Here is a 17,947-nt window from a genome sequence, read left to right as displayed (position 1 = left end):
TGAGGGAGACTCGGGGGCCCTGCGCGCCGCGTCTGGCCAGCCCCACCCCAGCCGCTCCTCGGCCCTTCGCCTCCGGCGGCACGGAGCTTCCTTCTCCCTTATCCCCCTTTCCCTGGGTTTCCTTTCTCCTGGAGTAGGCACGAGCCGCTTCCCCCTCGCCCCCAGCCCGCTCCACCTCCCAGGCCTCTCTGCCCAGGCCTCCTCTTCTCCGGGTCTGTTCCTCCGCCTGGGCCTTCGGGCTCCTCACCTTCCTTCCTCCCTTTCCTTCCCCTTCCCCGCCCGGAGCCATGTCCTCCGCCGCTCGTTTCGATTCCTCGGACCGCTCCAGCTGGTACGTGGGCCCGGTGTCCCGGGCGGAGGCGCAGACGCGGCTGCAAGGGCAGCGGCACGGCATGTTCCTGGTGCGGGACTCGTCCACCTGCCCGGGGGACTACGTCCTCTCGGTGTCCGAGAACTCCCGCGTTTCCCACTACATCATCAACTCCCTGCCCAACCGCCGCTTTAAGATCGGCGACCAGGAGTTCGAGCACCTGCCCGCCCTGCTGGAGTTCTATAAGATCCACTACCTGGACACCACCACCCTCATCGAGCCCGCGCCCAGGTGAGTGTCCCCCGCCCCCGCCACACCCACCGCCACCTTTGCCCCGAGTGGCGCGAGGAGGTGCGACCTGTAAAGGTGTCAAAGTCCAGCCGAGTGGCTCCGGGAGCCTGGCACTGGATGTAGATGCTATGAATAAATACTAATAAATTCGTTTCTAACGCTGGGCCACCTTAACGCTCTTCTGGACCTCGCCGACAATTAAAAGTGTTGCTCTTTCAGTCACATCATCCGTGGTCCCTGTGCTGACCTTGTGTGTGAAGGTACCATGTACCTCTGCACGGGCTGTAATTGCATTGAAAGAGGGTGTGGTCGCACGTCACCCTTTTTGTGTTACCCTTTTCTTCTAGCATTGTCTCTCCTTTCCAAGGATGGCTGAGAAGCTGGTTCACCAGTCCTCTCCCTGATTGAAGTACAGCCTCTGAGCTTAGTTTGCTGTCTACCCCTGCACCCACAGTGATTACAATAGAACTGGCTTTTACGTGATTAGACTGCTTCGCCCTGTAAAGTCAGCATTAATACATTCTAGGGCAGCATTTCCCAAACTTCTAGAGTGGCATTTCTGTGCCAAAAAAAAAAAAAAAAAAAAAAAGTGAAACACTTAATTCTCACAGTTTGTTATGCCACTGTTCATCTATATCTGCATATACCATACACTTCACTGAGAAATGCTGTTCTAGGAGGATGGGAAAATGTGACTTGGCTTTGAGCTCCTTCTTTGTCCTGGTCCCAGCATGGGACATACCTGCAACATGCATCAGTGAACTGCTTATGAAGAACCCTAGAACATATTCCTTACTTTCAATTAATAAAACCTTTTTCAGTATCTTTTGTCAAAACTTTTGGGCTTCCTGGAGAGAATTAAATTAAATAAGAGGAAAGTAGTGACATATTAAAAAAATAAATCCAAATTGGTTCACTTCTGAATTCTGCATTTTAATATCTTATTATGTTTTGCAGATTAGCCAGTTTTTAGGAGGGAAGAATAACTTTGAGGTTTATAATCACAATTGAACCTTGGCATAGACCAGTGCTTAATGACAGTCACTTGTCAAAGATTGACAATATCTTGTCAAGTTGAAAAACTCAAGTGTTCAAAAGTCATTCTGAAAGCTGTCAAGTGATGGGCAGGATGTGACAGAAAGCACAACCTTCAGGAGCTCTTCAAGCTGCTGGCAGCCTTTTGGGTAGTGATTGTGGCTAGAGAGATGGGTAGATGAAAAGAAAAATCATTTTCACCATTGCAGGAATGGAGCTGCCCAGTATTATGTGCATGCTTAAACTTGTGGAGAGCTGGGAAGGAAAAAAGTCTTATGCTGAAGCAATCTTTATGCTTATCTCTGTTCTCCAGCCTGGATACTCTTGAACCTTTCTGGATGCAAAAATTTGTTAATCATTTATGGCCATTACTGGCTTGGCTTTCTCAAAACACTTGAGAACTTAGAGCTGATTGCACTTGCACACTTGGTATTTGTGAGGAGTCCTGTGTGAAATGTTCTGTGAACATTTTGGTACCACCTTATTTTCAGGGTTCTGGTTGCGTATTGTTCTCTCAGCACAGAGATAAATGGGACCTAACCTGCAGTGAATTGACTTTTTAGCTTTTTTATAGAGCTACAAATGGGATCGACTAGGTGTTTTTACTTAGCATGACTTTGTTAAAACTCTTGGAATAATCAGTTATGTGCTTGATGGTTTTAAATTCTGTGCAAAGGAGACTTCCTGCTGCAAGAGGGAGGATGAAAGGTAGCATTTCCAGATTTTGGGGTCTTTTATTTTTAATGGACTAGATTTAGAATAGGGGTGGCCAGGTATGTGCTTCAGAACTGTTATGGTATTTCTTTGGCATTTTCCTGGGCACAGATGCTTGTGCTTTTGAAAGCTGTTCATTCTTTTAATTTCATAAAGTACAGTCTGAAAGGTGGTTTCTGTATAGAGCCCTTGGAAATGACATCTTAAACTGTTAAAATAGTTACTCTAAATGGACCGTTTTAAACTTTCTGTTTGTTTTGTGTCTCTGGTAGTGAGCTCCAACCATCCTTGCTGATGTTCCTGAGCTCTTCCTTATGCAGGAGCAATTGCTCCTGAAGGGTTCCCTCTGTCCCCCTGCTTTAGCTCAGCAGGGTGTCTGAAAGATGGAATATCTTTATCTTGAGGGCCTCTGGAATATCTTGCAAAAATCACAGGGATTTGACTTCCATCATATTTTGCAAGTAGCAGAAGAGAATTGAAGTAGGTTAATGACATGCATTCTTGCTCTCATAGCTTAGATAATAAGTATCTGCTGTGGCCTATATCCACTAAGGTTTTTTGACAGCTGCTCTGAATAAAATGTATAACATTTATGATGAAAATAGTGAAAGCATTCTCATTTGATGGACAATCTTATATATTAACACAGACAACAAAGTGACTGTATTTGACAAATGATGGACACAGTAATAAACAATTACGTAAATAAATGGTAGATAATATGGTTAATAGGCAAAGGACTATTTCTAGAAGGCTTGCTTTTTTTTTTTTTTCTTAATTCCTTCTTATCAGTGGATGCAAGTATTTAATACAGTCTTTATGAAGATGTCATACCATCTTACTTTTGTTCCCATTTTCCTCTGCGGTGCTTCAAGACTAGCATTTACTTACTGAATTCTTTACAACTGGATGCTGAAGTTAAAAACAAAATAAAATTATTTGGATGACTTTGGAGGTGGCAGGGGACTCTTGGAGAAATTCACAGCTACATTTTATCTATTGCCCTTCCACCTAAATCATCCAAACAGTATTAATTTGGTTTTCTGTTATCATTACTCTCATAACTTAAGCTATAGAATTAATTTTACTCTAAGGTCTTCACAACAATCCAGAACAGGTGGATGAAGGTTTTGCATTATTTCTCCCAGTTTTCTGCATCCCATGATAGATTATATTGAGCTTCTGGGGAAGCTACTTTGGGTATTTAAGTGATCATTTGAGAAATGTGAGTTACTCATGAAATGCCTCACCGTGCTGCCAAGCCGATGATTTTGTAACAAATCCAAGTAAGTAACTCTTCTCTAATTGATGTTCCTGCTGCAGACCTGGTGCTTAGCTTTGTTCCTGGAAATACAAACCAACAGCTGTTACTTTTACCAAATCCTCAGGTATCCAAGTCCGCCCATGGGATCTGGATCTGCCCCTGCCATGTCCACTGCAGAAGAAAACATGGAGTACGTTCGGACTCTCTATGACTTCCATGGCAACGACGCCGAGGATCTTCCGTTTAAAAAGGGCGAATACCTGGCAATTGTAGAGAAGCCAGAAGAACAGTGGTGGAGCGCCAGGAACAAGGAGGGTCGGATTGGGATGATTCCCGTTCCTTATGTAGAAAAGCTAGGCAGACCTTCTGTTGGGAAGCATGGAAACAGGAATTCCAACAGTTATGGTATTCCAGAACCTGCCCATGCCTATGCTCAGCCTCAAACCGCAACTCCCCTTCCCTCAGTATCCAGCACACCTGGAGCAGTGATCAATCCTCTGCCATCCACACAGAATGGACCAGTCTATGCCAAAGCTGTCCAAAAGAGAGTACCCTGTGCTTACGACAAGACTGCGCTGGCATTAGAGGTAAGTTTTTCCTCCAGTCTCAGTTTTCAATTGCCTTGTGAAAGAAGAAACTAAAAATTGTTATGGTGCAGTTGGTGTGGATGACTTCATGTGGAGGCTGCTTATTTGTGTCCAGGGACTGAGAAGTTAGGTTACATTCTGAAGAAACATCCACAAGAATTGCTTCATCTATACCACTTCCTTTGAGAGAAGTGACCTAGTAAGTAACTTCAGGACCTGTATTTTCCCTCCCTTCTTGCTTGTTCAACTGTGCAGATGTTACAAGGGTAACATGCTGAAGAGTGTACCCATGCTGAAGAAGTGCTAGTGAGAGGATGGCTTTGCTTCTCCACGTAATCTTGGGGAAGGAAAGAGATGTTACCTTAATCACTGTAGAGTTCCAGGCTAAGAACTGACAGTGGCATCCTCCAGAGAAAGGTAAAGATTGCTGGCTGATACACTTCATGTTTCTGATCCTCAGCTCTGAGATGCACTTGAAGATCTTGTGCTGAGCTGAAATCTGGGCAGAATATATCAGACATATGCTAGTTCCTTTTGCTTTGGTTTTCAAAAGTGGAATTTAAGAAACCTTAACACCTAAACTGGGAGTGAGGAGTGTAGTGTAACCTCTAAAGTGCTGCAAGTTCCTGTGCTCGCTATTGCATTTCAAATTTTATTGTTATTAGAGATATCTTGTAAAACTTTAGTGTTATTCTGTAAATAGTAAAGAATTCATATCGTACTTCTAGTTTAAGTGGAATAAATGATTGATTGGAAGAAGTTTTTCAAAGCTATATCCAGAAGACTGTTAGTTTTACATTTAGATGATTCTGAAGGCTAATTAACCTGTAATTCAAAAATGTCTCACCTGGAAAAACTGAAATTTGAGCATGCTGCAATACTTCCAGGCACAAATACAAGCAAAAAAGCATAGGAAGCAGCAACATTTTAGCAAGTAAAATAATAATGATTTTTTAAATGCTTTTGAACTTTTTCTGTTGTTTTTGCTCAGTTACTTTGCAAGTTAAAGCTGTTACCTGTGGCTGATACTTTTAACTGAAATTTGGAAGGTTATATTTGTGACTTCCCATTATTCAGAGTGCTCACCCTAATTGCTTTACTCCTGTATTTGTAAGACTTCTAAGGTTACTCTTGTGGGGTTAAAAGTTAAATATGAATCACTGGAATTTCTTTGTCTTGTGAAATCTAGCAGCTTGTTATTTGTGAACAGTGTGTGAAAATTATCATAGAACAAAGTGTAAATTCACTGCCAACTGCACTGTACAGAAAATTCCTGCCAAAACTACTCATGCTTCTGAAAGCAAAGCAAGGCAAGCGATTGATTTTGTTATGCTATCAATGTGTCATGCAATCACTTCAGGGAACTTGCACTGCTGCAGGGTAGCAGAACCACTTGGAAGGTTGGTCCTTCCACGCAGACTTTCCTGAGCTGCCCTTTAAGTGACCCAGTTAGCCCCATCAGTTCAGCTACTCCAGGATACCAGCAGGATTAATTCTCGGGTTAACAAATAGGTTTGACTTGGTTTGAACCTTCAAATTACTGAAGTTTTGTTTGAGAGATTCTTCTTATCTTCTAATCTCTTACTGCCTCATGTTTTTGTGTCTCTCAACACTTGCATATTTTGTCTTCCTATGCAGTCTGTTTTCTTTGCAAGTGTACCTCATCAACACTGTGGCTTCTCAAAAGGCTTCAGAAGCAGAATTCTGGGAACTGCTGTGCATTTTTATTGAAATCAGTGATTGCAGCTTCTCCACATCTATCCATGCATAGGGAACTTTAGCAGCAGTATTTTTTTTGTCACATGGGCTGTTCTTAAAGAAAAAAAAAAAATCAGCTTCTTTTCATTATTTTCCTTTAGTATGCCAAACCCCTGGAGGACCTTGATAAAATATTTAATCCCAGCCTTGGGAGGGCTCTACACATTACTAAATAAACTGAACCATTTGAAACTTCTGTTTTGTAAGACCACTGAAAGTAGTGTTAGACAAAAAAACAGGTTATGGGACTGTTTTGGGGAAGAAAGTTAATGGTGTTATTTCATTAAAATATTACTTGACAGTTCTCCCCTCAGAATAGGTGTACCCCAAGCGGCTGTTCAGCTGGAACAGGTAGAACACCTTGTGAGTGTAATTACATGGCTGCTGATTGTGCAACCTCATTTCAACTGATAAAGTAATGTGAAAGCAAAATATCTGTTTGCTGGCTGCAGCCTTGTGTGGTCAGCACACAGACAGTACTTAAAAGGGAGAGAATAGCATCTGGAGTAAATAAAGCCATGGCATAGTAATCTGCTCAACTTCCTTTTAAGTGGAGCGGTGTCATTCTTCTTGGTTCAGCTTGAAAATGGGACAAGCTCCCTGCCTGCAAGTCCAGTGTTTCCATTGTACACTATTGTTTACAGAACCTGGCAGGATTTTTCTTTAGGAAAAGGTAAGAATTTATAGCCTGTTACAGAGAAGTTTGTTTTGTAAGAAAGTTTTTTTTGTTGTTGTTTTGGTTTTTTTTTTTTTTTAATTTCTTACATGAAAAATGTAAGTGACCAAGTAACTATTCTACAGAAATTCTGAAATGAGATCTGATAGATTGGATAAAGATGAATTCAGCTGGTGAATTTAGAAGTGTGACAATTCAAGAGCAACTGCAACTATTTCTGTAGGAAAATCAACAGGGTATTTATTTTTGCTGGGCTAAGTTTATTTAAAATTATATAGAATCACAGAGTGGTTTGGGTTGGATGGGACCTTAGAGCTCATTTCCTTCCACCCCCTGCCATGGGCAGGGACACCTTCCACTAACCCAGGTGGATCCAAACCCCATCCAAAGTGGCCTTGGACACTTCCAGGCATGGGGAGTTCACAGCCTCTCTGGGTAGCAATATTGGTGTTGTTGAAGTTACTAATGCACAAGTGTTGACTCGATCCTGTTGTGTTGTATACTCCACTCTTATTCTCCAAAATGAAAAATTAAATTATAATCTGTTTATAGATTAAAATGGTAATTGTAAGTATAGACACGACCTCAAAGCTTTCAGCTGGTGGTACATGTAATTTTGTGCATCTCCCTGCACCAGGGAACAGTTAGTGAAGCCTACAATAAATTACATTTATTTCTAAGATTTACATATGCTCTTGTCCGTTAAGTTACTTTGGCTGTTCACATTTAATGTTTTCATGAACATTAAATTCTACAGATTGAAGTTTGTAGCTTCTCACTACAACTAACTTCATTACTAATATGTGTAGAATTTTATGGTTACTGAATTAAAAACACCCAAACCACTAAACAAGCAAGCTACAAAACAAAAATAGAAACCACCAAACCCAACCCCTAACTGAAAAGCTCAACAGCCGAGGAGCCAGGTCTGTTTCTTTACTTGTGTACTTCTAGCCAAGAAGCTATTTCCTTCCTTTCTGGTGCTGTAGAGGAAGGGGTATGAAGGACAGGGTTACAGTGTCCTGTGCTTACTGGGACCAAAACTCTGCACCACAGGGTTATTGCTGTTCTTCCATCCTGCTGGCTGCTGTGGGAAAACCAGGAGGGCAATCCCATGTTCAAGGGACTTACACTTTAAGAAGGTGATGGATTTGAATCTTTGGCCCTCTTACTGTGATACAGAGCAGCAAAGTCTACCTGAAAGCTTCCCAGCCTTTAAAAACTTGTAATAATTCTACAGTCAGCCTATTAGAAACAGTGTGCTAATGAAGCCTTGTTTCCAACTGACAAGCTCTAACAGGGACATGAACAACAAATTCTATATTCACTTATAAAATGGAATTAAATAGGGTAAGGAGCTAGACAATGGGAGACCAGCAGCAGCCACCAGATTTATGTTGTGCTTAAAAAATTATTCTTAAATGCTCCAATCAGTGTCATAGTTAATTTTGAAGGCAGCAGTGGTTCTGGAGTTCATCTCCAGACTTAACAGTCTTACGGAATCAAAGATTTATTTTTTCTTTTTAAACAACAGTTGCACTATATTTTTTAAAGTTTTTATACTAGTGTTGGCTTTTTATAGACTTGTGCCAGCATTATCGTGTTAAGTAGTTTACTTTTTTGTGATGCAGCAATCATATATGTGTATGTTTGCTAGTACAGTTAACCTGTCACTGAAATGTTTTCATCCATGTAGTTATATAACTGACTTACAGTATTTCTCTTGAGCTTGTTACAATTAGGTTACAGTTAACTTTTTCCCTCTTCAAAGGAAAGTTGAGACAAGTAGGCCAAAATGTGCTAGCAGTAGAACTTTCTTAATTAGGAAATTAGGCTACTTCTTTTAGTAGACAACAAGCATTGTATTTTTCTTAAGCCAAGGAAACTTAGCCTTGCTGTGTTAACACATTAAAATGCATTTAACCCACAAAGTCTGGATTTTAAGCAAAGCATTGATCCTATATTTGGGTAGTGTGAATTGTTGATCAGGGAGCTTGTGTTAAATAATAGTTATAGCAACTGTTGAACTGAAAGTGAACTCTCCAAATTCTGTACAGTCAGGACAGTGGCTTCATCTGAAGGAGACAGGCTACCACCTGTAATGAAAAGCAGCACTTTTTTGATGCTGCAGCCCCTATTCTGACAATTTTCCTGGCTCTTGGTGAAATGCAAAGTTCCTTTGTTTTAATCTGTTGCTAGGTGAGGCCAGATTAATTGCATCTAGAGCACTTCCACATGTCTACATTGCCCTTGAACCTCCTTTCATGCCTCAAGAATGGATGAAGCTTTTCCTCTGAACTGTTTGATTCTCCAGTTTGGACATCAACTGTGTTCTGGCCCAGAACATCAGAAGTGAATGATAATTAAGTAATTAAGCTATGCTCTTAGCCTGGTGCTTTCTTGGATCTTCCAATACAGCACCATGTCCTTCGGTGTCTTTTTGTCCTGTGTGCCGAGTGGCTGAACTCTGCCTCTCTTGTGTAGCTGCTCCCTTTGGGCTTAATGGGGCATCAGGTATTTTCTGTGTTGGACCTTGTCTGTTCTCCAGACAGGCAGCTGGCCTGAAGAACTGTTTTGGTTTTGCTATTAATGTTAGTGTTACCAGGGAAGGTGAGCTGTGACACTAATTAGGATAATGACTGAGATTTAACACCCTGTAGATTCCAGAGAGCAGTGTTTACTGTAGTACTGACCCAGTGGGCTAAAATTATTATTTAGAATTTTAATGCATTTTTATCTCCTTAAACTTATATTACAGAACTTTATCAGCCGTAGAACTGTTAACATAAAATTGCTGGAATATCTGTAAAACTCATTGAATTGGTTGACTAAAATGGCTTGCAGGAAACCTTTTGCAGAGTATGAATCAGCTTCAAATGGAAGGCAGGTATGGAAGAGTCTAGAGTGAATGAAGTAACCTTTCTGACTGGCATGTTCCACAGCTTGTGTTTCCCCAGGGCTTTGAATTCATGCTCTAACAAGGACATAATGAAAGATGCTATCTAAAATACATTTTGATTTTTATCATTTGGGTGTAACCAAATGGCTGCATTTCAGAAGTATTACTCATTTCAGCAGTGAGACTTCATTCCAGTGATGCTGGTGTGTGCTTCACAACTGAATTAACTTAGCTGAGAGATGCTGAGTCTAAGGAAGTGTTCTCCTCATCTGTAGATAAGGGCTATTAGCTGTCCAGAGTCATACAGGAAGTTTGTGGCAGAGATGAGAATAGAACCAGGTCTCCTGACTCTGTCCTGTGCCTAATCATAAGACAATTCTTCTGACTGGCTTAAAACATTTTCTGAAAAAAATAGTGTGTTAAATAATTCTAGTGGGAGATTGCACCTCAACTGACCGTTTTATAGATGCTTTAAAAGCCATTTACAAAATAATGCTTTTACTTGGGGGAAAAATACATAGAGGGACTAGTTGACCAGATTTTTCAAGACATTTTTGAAATTAAGGTCTTTAAGGTAAGATCCATGAGTAAGTCTAGCATGAAATCAAGGTTCCTGCACCAAAAATCTTACTTCAACATGCTGTTTAATTTAGTCTTCTCAGGGAAACTCCATTTTAAAAATAATACAGCACAAGAGGATATTCAGCAGCTTTCATTTAAAAAAAAAAAAGCCTTCTCAAAAACAGTAGAAAGTTATTGCAAATTAATTTACTATTCCAGTGGCTCTCAGCATATGGGAGTATGTTTTGAGTAGCTTTGTCAGCCAGCTCTCTTTAGAGGCTGGTGTGCAGCAGCTTTGCCCACCCAGCAGCATGAAGGACATCTCTCATCATTAACCTACAGGGCAGTTTGTTGCCATGCAGTAGGCATGTTTTAAATACTCTTTTCACTCAGCTGAAGCAGAGATTTCCAAACCTATTCACACTGTGACGTCTTTCAGAACCAAGGTGAAGAATATCTGTTCTAGAGCTTCAGAATGAATAATGGATTGATCTCTACAGCACGTGAACACAAGTACATTGTCAGACTCTCAGAAAATGCAGGTCCATATTTTGATTCAAAAAATTATTTTTAAGATTAAAGGGTTTGAGAGTGGGTTTGGTTTATGGTGTAGTGAAAATACAACTCGTTAGCTTTAAACTGTTGTGATGTTGGCTGCATCTTCATCAGGTTGGGTCTAGAATTTGGAATTTAGATCTGTCTTCAAGGGTTATTTAAATGTAGCAAATGTAACACTGAGTATTTATAGATCTTATCAGCATTTTCCTAAAGAAACATTTGCTAGGTTCCTGTTTAGGTCATCTTGTTACTATTTAAAGCTTTCTTGAGTGAGGAGTCTGACAAATTGTGCTTTTTAGCAAATATACAATCAGAGCATGCTGCAGCAGGCCCTGGAGAGATGAAAAGCAGTCGGGTGAATTCTGTGTGTACATGCAGAGTTGAACTGCTCAATTCTGTATGCTGGCTTCATGTTTGAGTTTAGGAGCAGCATATACAAAAATGTCCATTTAAGAAAGTAATATGGCCTCAGTTATATCCTAAGAACTTAAGGGAGTTTAGGAAAACCCTTAAAGGTTTTTCTCCTCTCTCAAAAGCACAAGATTACAGTTGTTCCAAGTGAGACAGTCTCAAGTACGGGGGGCAGACAGGACACAGACAACCAAAGTACTGGAGAAAAAGTAGGGAATGCAGAGCAACACATACAGCTTAAATCTCTGAGAATAGTTTCAAAGTTCAACAAATTTTATTTTAAGATACATAACAGTGAGTGACTGACTGCCAATGAGCTTATCATAGAATCTTAAATTTCACTTAAGAGTTCTTGCTTCTGTGTGTTCTTCAAAAATACCTGTTATGGTAATGGTAACTGGGTTTAATGGGCTTCAGGTCATCTAGTGACATGCACATTGTTTTGTAAACTCAGGGCTTTTTCTTTAACATAAAATATACAGACCTCACCTGAAAAGTTTAAGGATGTTACCAAGGGCCTATCTGCATCTGGTCTGCATTTCAATACTGTTTAGAAAATGTAGACAAATTGCTTTACATACTGTATCAATGTTTGTGTTTTCCTGAAAAAATATTAAAGCTAGTTTCCTTTGAATTTCACAGCAGTAGTTTGATAACTGAGACTCAATTACAAAGAGCTTGGACCTAGTTTGGGAAAGAAACAAACTGTTGGGCATTAGTCATAGGCCGGTTCTACTTTTTGTGAAATTACTTTCTAGCTGCTAATGTCACTTTTCTAATATTTACTGTAGTTACCACACAGAGTCAAATAAGTAAACAGGAAGGGAGGGGGAAAGTTAGAGAGCTGCTGTAACAGACCATGTGTTCAGGTCTCCAGAAGCATCTCAAAAGAGTGAGTATTTAGCTTGTCTTAAATGCTTCTTGTCAATTTGGATATTTCCCTTTGTAAAAATTGTCCTGATCCAGATTAAATACAGATGTGTTTAACAGTAAGAGTATAATTTATTATCATTTGGGCTGTTGCTTCTTGCTTGATCATAGCTTAGACTTCTCTCATTTTCCACTGCTAGATAGGAAGAGAATAGTTACGGTAGGAAAGGCCTGACGTGTCATCATTCCTGCTTCAAATGCTTTGACAGGAAGTAGATGTGAAACCACAGATAAAGTTAGAATCTACACCTACTACTGCCAAAAAAAAAAAAAGTTTGAGATTGCTTTTCCCCACTGCAATAAGTGTACCATTATTTTAGAAATTACAGAAGGTTCTTAGACTGTGATCATCAGAATTAGAGTTTCAAGTAATGGTTTCTTTGCCTTAGGAATCTTTCTTTGGAAAACTACATTTCTTTTAAGTCAGCTGCTGCTAAAACCAGTACTGTGCTCTTTTGAAAGGATGTTGTGACTCATCACTGATAGTAGCTTTACTGATGTGAATTTATATTTAAGCTAAAGATACTGTTGCATGAAGCTGTAAGCTCTCCTATAAAAAGAGGTGTAGTTCAGTAATCTTTATAGATATACATGTAATTAAGAGTCTCAGAACACAGACAACAGTATTATGTTTAGCAAAAAAGTGCTGGTATTGTAGTTCAGTAAAAGTAACTTTTCAGCTGATCCTTCTGCCAAGAAGAGAGCAAGATTTCTTTCCCTGTGATGGGCTTGTTTGTGTTTTTCATTTGATTTGTATCAGAGGTGAGAATCCCATGTATGATAAGGGTTTTTCTGTTTGCAATTCTGCAGGTTGGAGACATTGTGAAGGTGACGAGGATGAACATAAACGGGCAGTGGGAAGGAGAAGTCAACGGGCGGAAAGGGCTCTTCCCTTTCACGCACGTGCAGCTATTTGACCCTCAAAACCCAGATGAGAACGAGTGACTCCCTCTGCCCCATTCACACTGCTGCTTCATTTTCCTGGCTATCATTAGCGTTGTTTGAGGTGGGGTGATGACTTAATGGCACATTGCTAGCATTGCCCATTTTCCAGCTTGCTGCAGTTTGACAGTTCTTTTAATATGCATTTGGAATACATACAACTGAAGTCGCTGCCTGACCTTCAGATCTTAGTTGCATCATCCAGAATTTAGTTTCACTTTTAAAACTTTTTTGGGCCTTAAGCTGGAGAAGACTGAATCGGAATATAGCAGAGAGCTGTGGGAAAAAAACCTTTCCTGTTGAGACTTCCATGGACTTTTTCTGGTTTGCTCAGTAGGAAGAGCCCTAATCTTAGATCAAACATGCAACTTTGTGCATTACTGTTCAACAAAAAGCAACAACAAAAATGCAATTTTAGGACTGAAGAAGATTTAGTTTTGAAATGACCTGTCCTAAGGTAGTACATTTAAAATGATGGTTTCTTTAAAGGACAATAATTGGAGCTTATGTATTCTAAGCAGTTGTATTAGACACTGCTCTTTTCTGTTAACTCTTAAGCTTGTTGTTGACCTTCCTGAAACAGTGTGTGTTAAATGCAAATAACCATTGATTGAGTTGCATTGAAGCTGAGGCTATATTTATAAGGAAACCTAGGAGGGGGTTGATACTTGTAACTTGGTTTTGACATATTTAATGCATTTCTGTTGATTTTTGCAAGCACTAACTGTAGAAATTGAGCTTTAAAGGGAAACACTTTGGCCTGGTCTACATACAGCTCTTCTGCAGTGTTGAAGGTGTAGTTTTACTAGTACAGAAGTGCTTGTCATCAAGCTGTTACTTGGTAGACAGATCAGATTGCCATGAGGAGAGGTAAGAGTGGGACAGAAGAACTTGGTAAATACCGATAAAATCCTCTTATTTAAACATTTAAAGACCTTTTATATCCATTTCTCTGCAGGCTCCCTGCTCTCTCCAAAGTTTCCTAGCTATACCAGCCCCAGCTCATCAAAAGCTCCTTTTCAAACACAGTACCTTTTTACCAGGGCGTCTGTGTTGTTGTGGTTCTCTTCCAGAGCTGCTTTCATCTTCTTTTTCCCCTTCCTTCTTTTTCCCCCTTGCCTGTATCCCAACTCCTCTGCATGCTGACATCTTTCTTTTACCCTTCCTAAGGCATTGGCTCTGTTTTATACATGACCCAGGTCCCACCCCCTCCCAGCATCCTCTAGAAAATGGTTAATTGGAGTCAGCTGCCTGGGTTCTCCATGTGAGAGCCCACAGAGGTGTCTGTTACTTGTGTAGCTCCTTCCCACTCTGTGTAGCTTTTTCCCTCCTGAGCTCTCCTGCTGTGATTGTTCTTTAGCTGGGTGAGCGCTGTGGTGCCCTGCAGGTGCCCAGCTTGAGCCTGGGTGCAGGACACAAAAGTGTAGGCACAGGGGAATCCTGTGCCACCTCCTTCAGATGTGTATTGTAGGTGAACTGGAATGCTCTTTCCAAAATGATGGAACACTGAATTAACAGAATACATGTCTGCAAAGACACGGCTACACAACCTCCCTTTTCAGACAGCCTGGTTAAGGCAGATGTCCAGTGTGGAAGCTGACAGAAAAACAGCAGCTTCCATTTTTCAACTTTGGTAGGCTGTTGTTCATAGCAAAATGAGAAACTTCAAACACCTGCAGAATGTCATCAGATCTTACAAATGTCTAATGATATAAACATTGTCTTAAGTTGCAGCATGTTTTCTTGTTGATTTGTGTTGCTTGATCCTAATAAAAGCGTGTTGTTGGTAGTTCATGTGGGAGTGCCATGAGATCCTCGGTTGGAAGGCACTGAAGAACTGCAGAAATGGCATTCACAAGCAGACATTCGAAATGCCAGGTTTTAAGAAGTCTCTCCGTTCATCTATTAACTGTTTTCTGTGGTGTTGATCAAGTGGCTGACAGTCTGGAAGTTCTTGTAGAGCATTTTACTACCAAATTAACTGTGAAGTAGAGTAGCATTGACTGAAGTGTTTGGTGCTGTAATTCTTGACAATAGGCATTGACATTTTGTCTTGCAAAGAAAAGCTATGCAGTTCTCTTAACTAAAGAAGGTCATGTTTTTCCTGTGCCCCAACAATACCTGCACGTTTACTACACAGATTGTACTACTGAAAGTCATCTTCTGAATACAAACTGCACTAAACTCAGTCTGCTGCAGAGAAATCTTATTTCAGGCCTGACCTAGTTACAGGCAGCTCCTCAGAAGACTGATTGTAGAATTCTTCCTTTGCGTGGTAAATAAATACTGTGAGATTTGAGATCATGAACATAACTTTTAACCTGATTTTTTTCACTGAAATAAACATCTTGGCTCATCCCTTCATTGAATAAGGTGTACCCTTTGAACACAAACATTGTTTTAGGTTTAATAATGTTCCAATACTGCAGAAAAGCAAAGTACTTTACCTTCAAAACTATGCAAAATTTGTGTGTAGTGGTATCTGATGCAAAGACAAGAATTCTTGAATTTCTGTGAACCTGGTGTTAGGCCATGAATGAACAGTGTTTCTCCAAGTAGCAGCGGTGTGGTTCAGGTATGTAAAATGTGGTTTCAATGTAGCATACTGACCAGCCTAAGGTGATTGTAACCTCGCTTCAAAATGTGTCTTGGCTATTTTACTATGAGACAAGTATTTTCATATAAAGACTGCGTTGGATCAGTGTGTGTTTCTCTTTGAAGGACTCTGGATTCTCAATTGCTTGTCGCTTGCTTACACGTGTGCTGTCGTTTTATGAAACCTCTTAAACCTGAGTGATAATCTTATCAGTGTAAATGTTCTTGGGCGTGTAAGGTAACCTTGATGTGAAGCACGAGAGCCTACAAGTGATGGCTTCAATCGATGCACCATTGAAGTTGTCCTTGCTTTGGAACTAGGAGCTGGTGTAATGACCTGGTGCCACAGTAGTCAACTGTCACGAAAGGCTTGGCTTCCTCCTGCTGTGTACATGTGTATATAGACATTGAAGCCTCTGACCAGTCTGAAAGTTTAAATGAAAACTGTTTTAATCAGTGTCCGTCACTGGATAAGCGCTTATTTAATTCATGATTGTTTACAAATTGGGAAAGAATAAACAAAAGGGAATGTCCTGTTTGGGTTGAGGCTCTGAAGAGCCTGAGCATTATTTTTATAAAGGGAAAAACAGCATTCTTTGTGCCATTTCATGTGCCTGTAAAGTAATTTTTTATATTCTATTAACATCTTGGGAATGAATGGGCTGCCTTTGTTTTCTAGTCCAGTTTTCAAGCATTTTCCTCAGTACCTGCATTTGAAAGTGAGACCTGCCTAAAAGACTGTCTTTTGGGACCAGTGAAAGCGTTCCTGTATAGTTGTCATTTTCTGTTTATTTGTGTTAAAGTGTATTTTGGGACAAGGATACAATTATTGCAGTGGGAAAGGTGGCCTTGTATTTGAGACAGTCTTCACTGTGTATACTTTCAAACACAATATGTAATTTAAAGACCATGATCTTCAGGCAATAATATTAAGTGTAAGCTTTTAAATTTTATTTTGGGGATCATAGCTTGTTTTATTTTTTGTGCTATAAGATTAACAGTATTAAATGAATTATATTCTTAGAATATACGGAGTGTCTTTTCTTAAGATTAGTGCCTTTTTAATTTCTTACTCCACTTAATTCATAGAACTGGTCCCAACATCAAGCCACTGTGTTTTTTCCCCAGCGCCCTGTTTGTACAGTCAAAATAAAACTTGCCTCAACTTACAGTATTGTTTTCTTTAGTCTGAAACCCTGACAATAACAGCAGAGTGTTTAATTCCTTACTCTGTCCTTACAATGCCCTGTTCTGTGGGTGAACAAAGTGTGCCAACTGAAGTTTTCCAGAATCAAAGGAAGAATTAAGCAGGAGAAAATGCTGTTGCCAGGCTGAATGATACTCTGCTGTTCCATCCTCGTGCCTCTTCTCAGACAATACTGCTGGGCTCTGGAGGTTCACATGGAAAAGATGCATCTCTGTGATACAGATTAGCACTGCCTCTACCCCGATGCCCGACACATCAGTGCTCTTCCACCACTGTATTTATTGTGCTCTCTGGGCCAGGCTTTCAAGGGTCTCTGGAAACCATAACCTTTGTTTACTGTGATGCCCTTAACTGTGCTTGTAAGAATGACTGGTTTATGCAATGGTTTGATTTTTGCTTATTACTGGTTGAGTAACTAAGGTGTAACCTGTGCAGGCACTGGAGAGCAGGGACTGCAGCTCTGGCCCCTGCCGTGAGGTGCTGGTGCAGAACATCAGAACTGTCTGTGTTTGGAAGTCAGAACCCACATCCTGGTCATCTTCTGCCTTTTCAGTCACTCCAATAGTAACTTAACTTAACTAAACTTAAAGATTTTTTTCAGTTAAATCATTAACAAGGTGTTGATACTTGAGCTGATCCTGTATAGGAGGAAAACTTAAGAAGAACATCAACCATGCAACTGCTGCGAAGGAGAAGCCTACAAAGCTTGTATTGGTTCCCTGGACTCTGTAGGTATGGTGACAGCCTCGTGTTTGTCTTCTCTGGAGTACAGATTTCCATGTGATGTTAATAAACATTCATAGCAAACTGCATAGTGTCTTATCATCAAATAGTCACATTTGGCAAATTATGTTTTGGAGAAAATCAGTTGTGTTTTAAAGATGAGAATAGGTCAGATACATTCAGTGGGCTTGGTAATCCTGTTTCAGGCTAAAAGGCAAAAAGTAAAAGGTAACAGGGAGCAAGCAGTAACTCAAAGTGAGTTTATTTGTCCTACCTGCATTCAGGCTTCCACCAGTGCAAATCTGAACTAGTTCAGTTACTTCAATCCACAACAGGCAGCACAAGCCTCCATTTTTCAGTGCAAGCTGGGATCAGCTGGGTTCAGCAGTTTGTCACTGATTTTTTTAAAAGGTTTTATTTCTAAACCAGTGTAATGACAAACACCCTTTTAGACATACCCAGAGGTGTCTGTTGGAGCTTACACCA

The 17,947-nt window shown here is 40.3% G+C and overlaps 1 protein-coding gene across 1 annotated transcript; it reads left to right on the top strand.

Annotated features, from left to right (window-relative positions):
• CRKL (CRK like proto-oncogene, adaptor protein) lies at positions 1–17,550 on the top strand. The gene is made up of 3 exons (XM_041488522.1): positions 1–601; positions 3,739–4,201; positions 12,805–17,550. The coding sequence occupies exons 1-3, from the start codon at positions 288–290 to the stop codon at positions 12,937–12,939; spliced, it is 912 nt and encodes a 303-aa protein (XP_041344456.1). The 5' UTR covers positions 1–287; the 3' UTR covers positions 12,940–17,550.
• The last annotated feature ends 397 nt before the right edge of the window (positions 17,551–17,947 follow it).

This window comes from Pyrgilauda ruficollis, unplaced genomic scaffold, assembly GCF_017590135.1.
Source record: "Pyrgilauda ruficollis isolate IOZ18807 unplaced genomic scaffold, ASM1759013v1 scaffold9, whole genome shotgun sequence".
In the NCBI taxonomy this organism is placed as follows: Eukaryota; Metazoa; Chordata; class Aves; order Passeriformes; family Passeridae; genus Pyrgilauda; species Pyrgilauda ruficollis.
The sequence above is the reverse complement of the archived record's forward strand: the minus strand, read 5'-3'. Positions and strand labels throughout refer to the sequence as shown.

Excerpts from the sequence above, each read along its gene's own strand:
- CRKL (XM_041488522.1), top strand. The coding sequence starts at position 288 with ATGTCCTCCGCCGCTCGTTTCGATTCCTCGGACCGCTCCAGCTGGTAC. Across the intron at positions 602-3,738 it reads CTCATCGAGCCCGCGCCCAG|GTATCCAAGTCCGCCCATGG; the intron begins GTGAGTGTCCCC and ends CCAAATCCTCAG. Across the intron at positions 4,202-12,804 it reads AGACTGCGCTGGCATTAGAG|GTTGGAGACATTGTGAAGGT; the intron begins GTAAGTTTTTCC and ends GCAATTCTGCAG.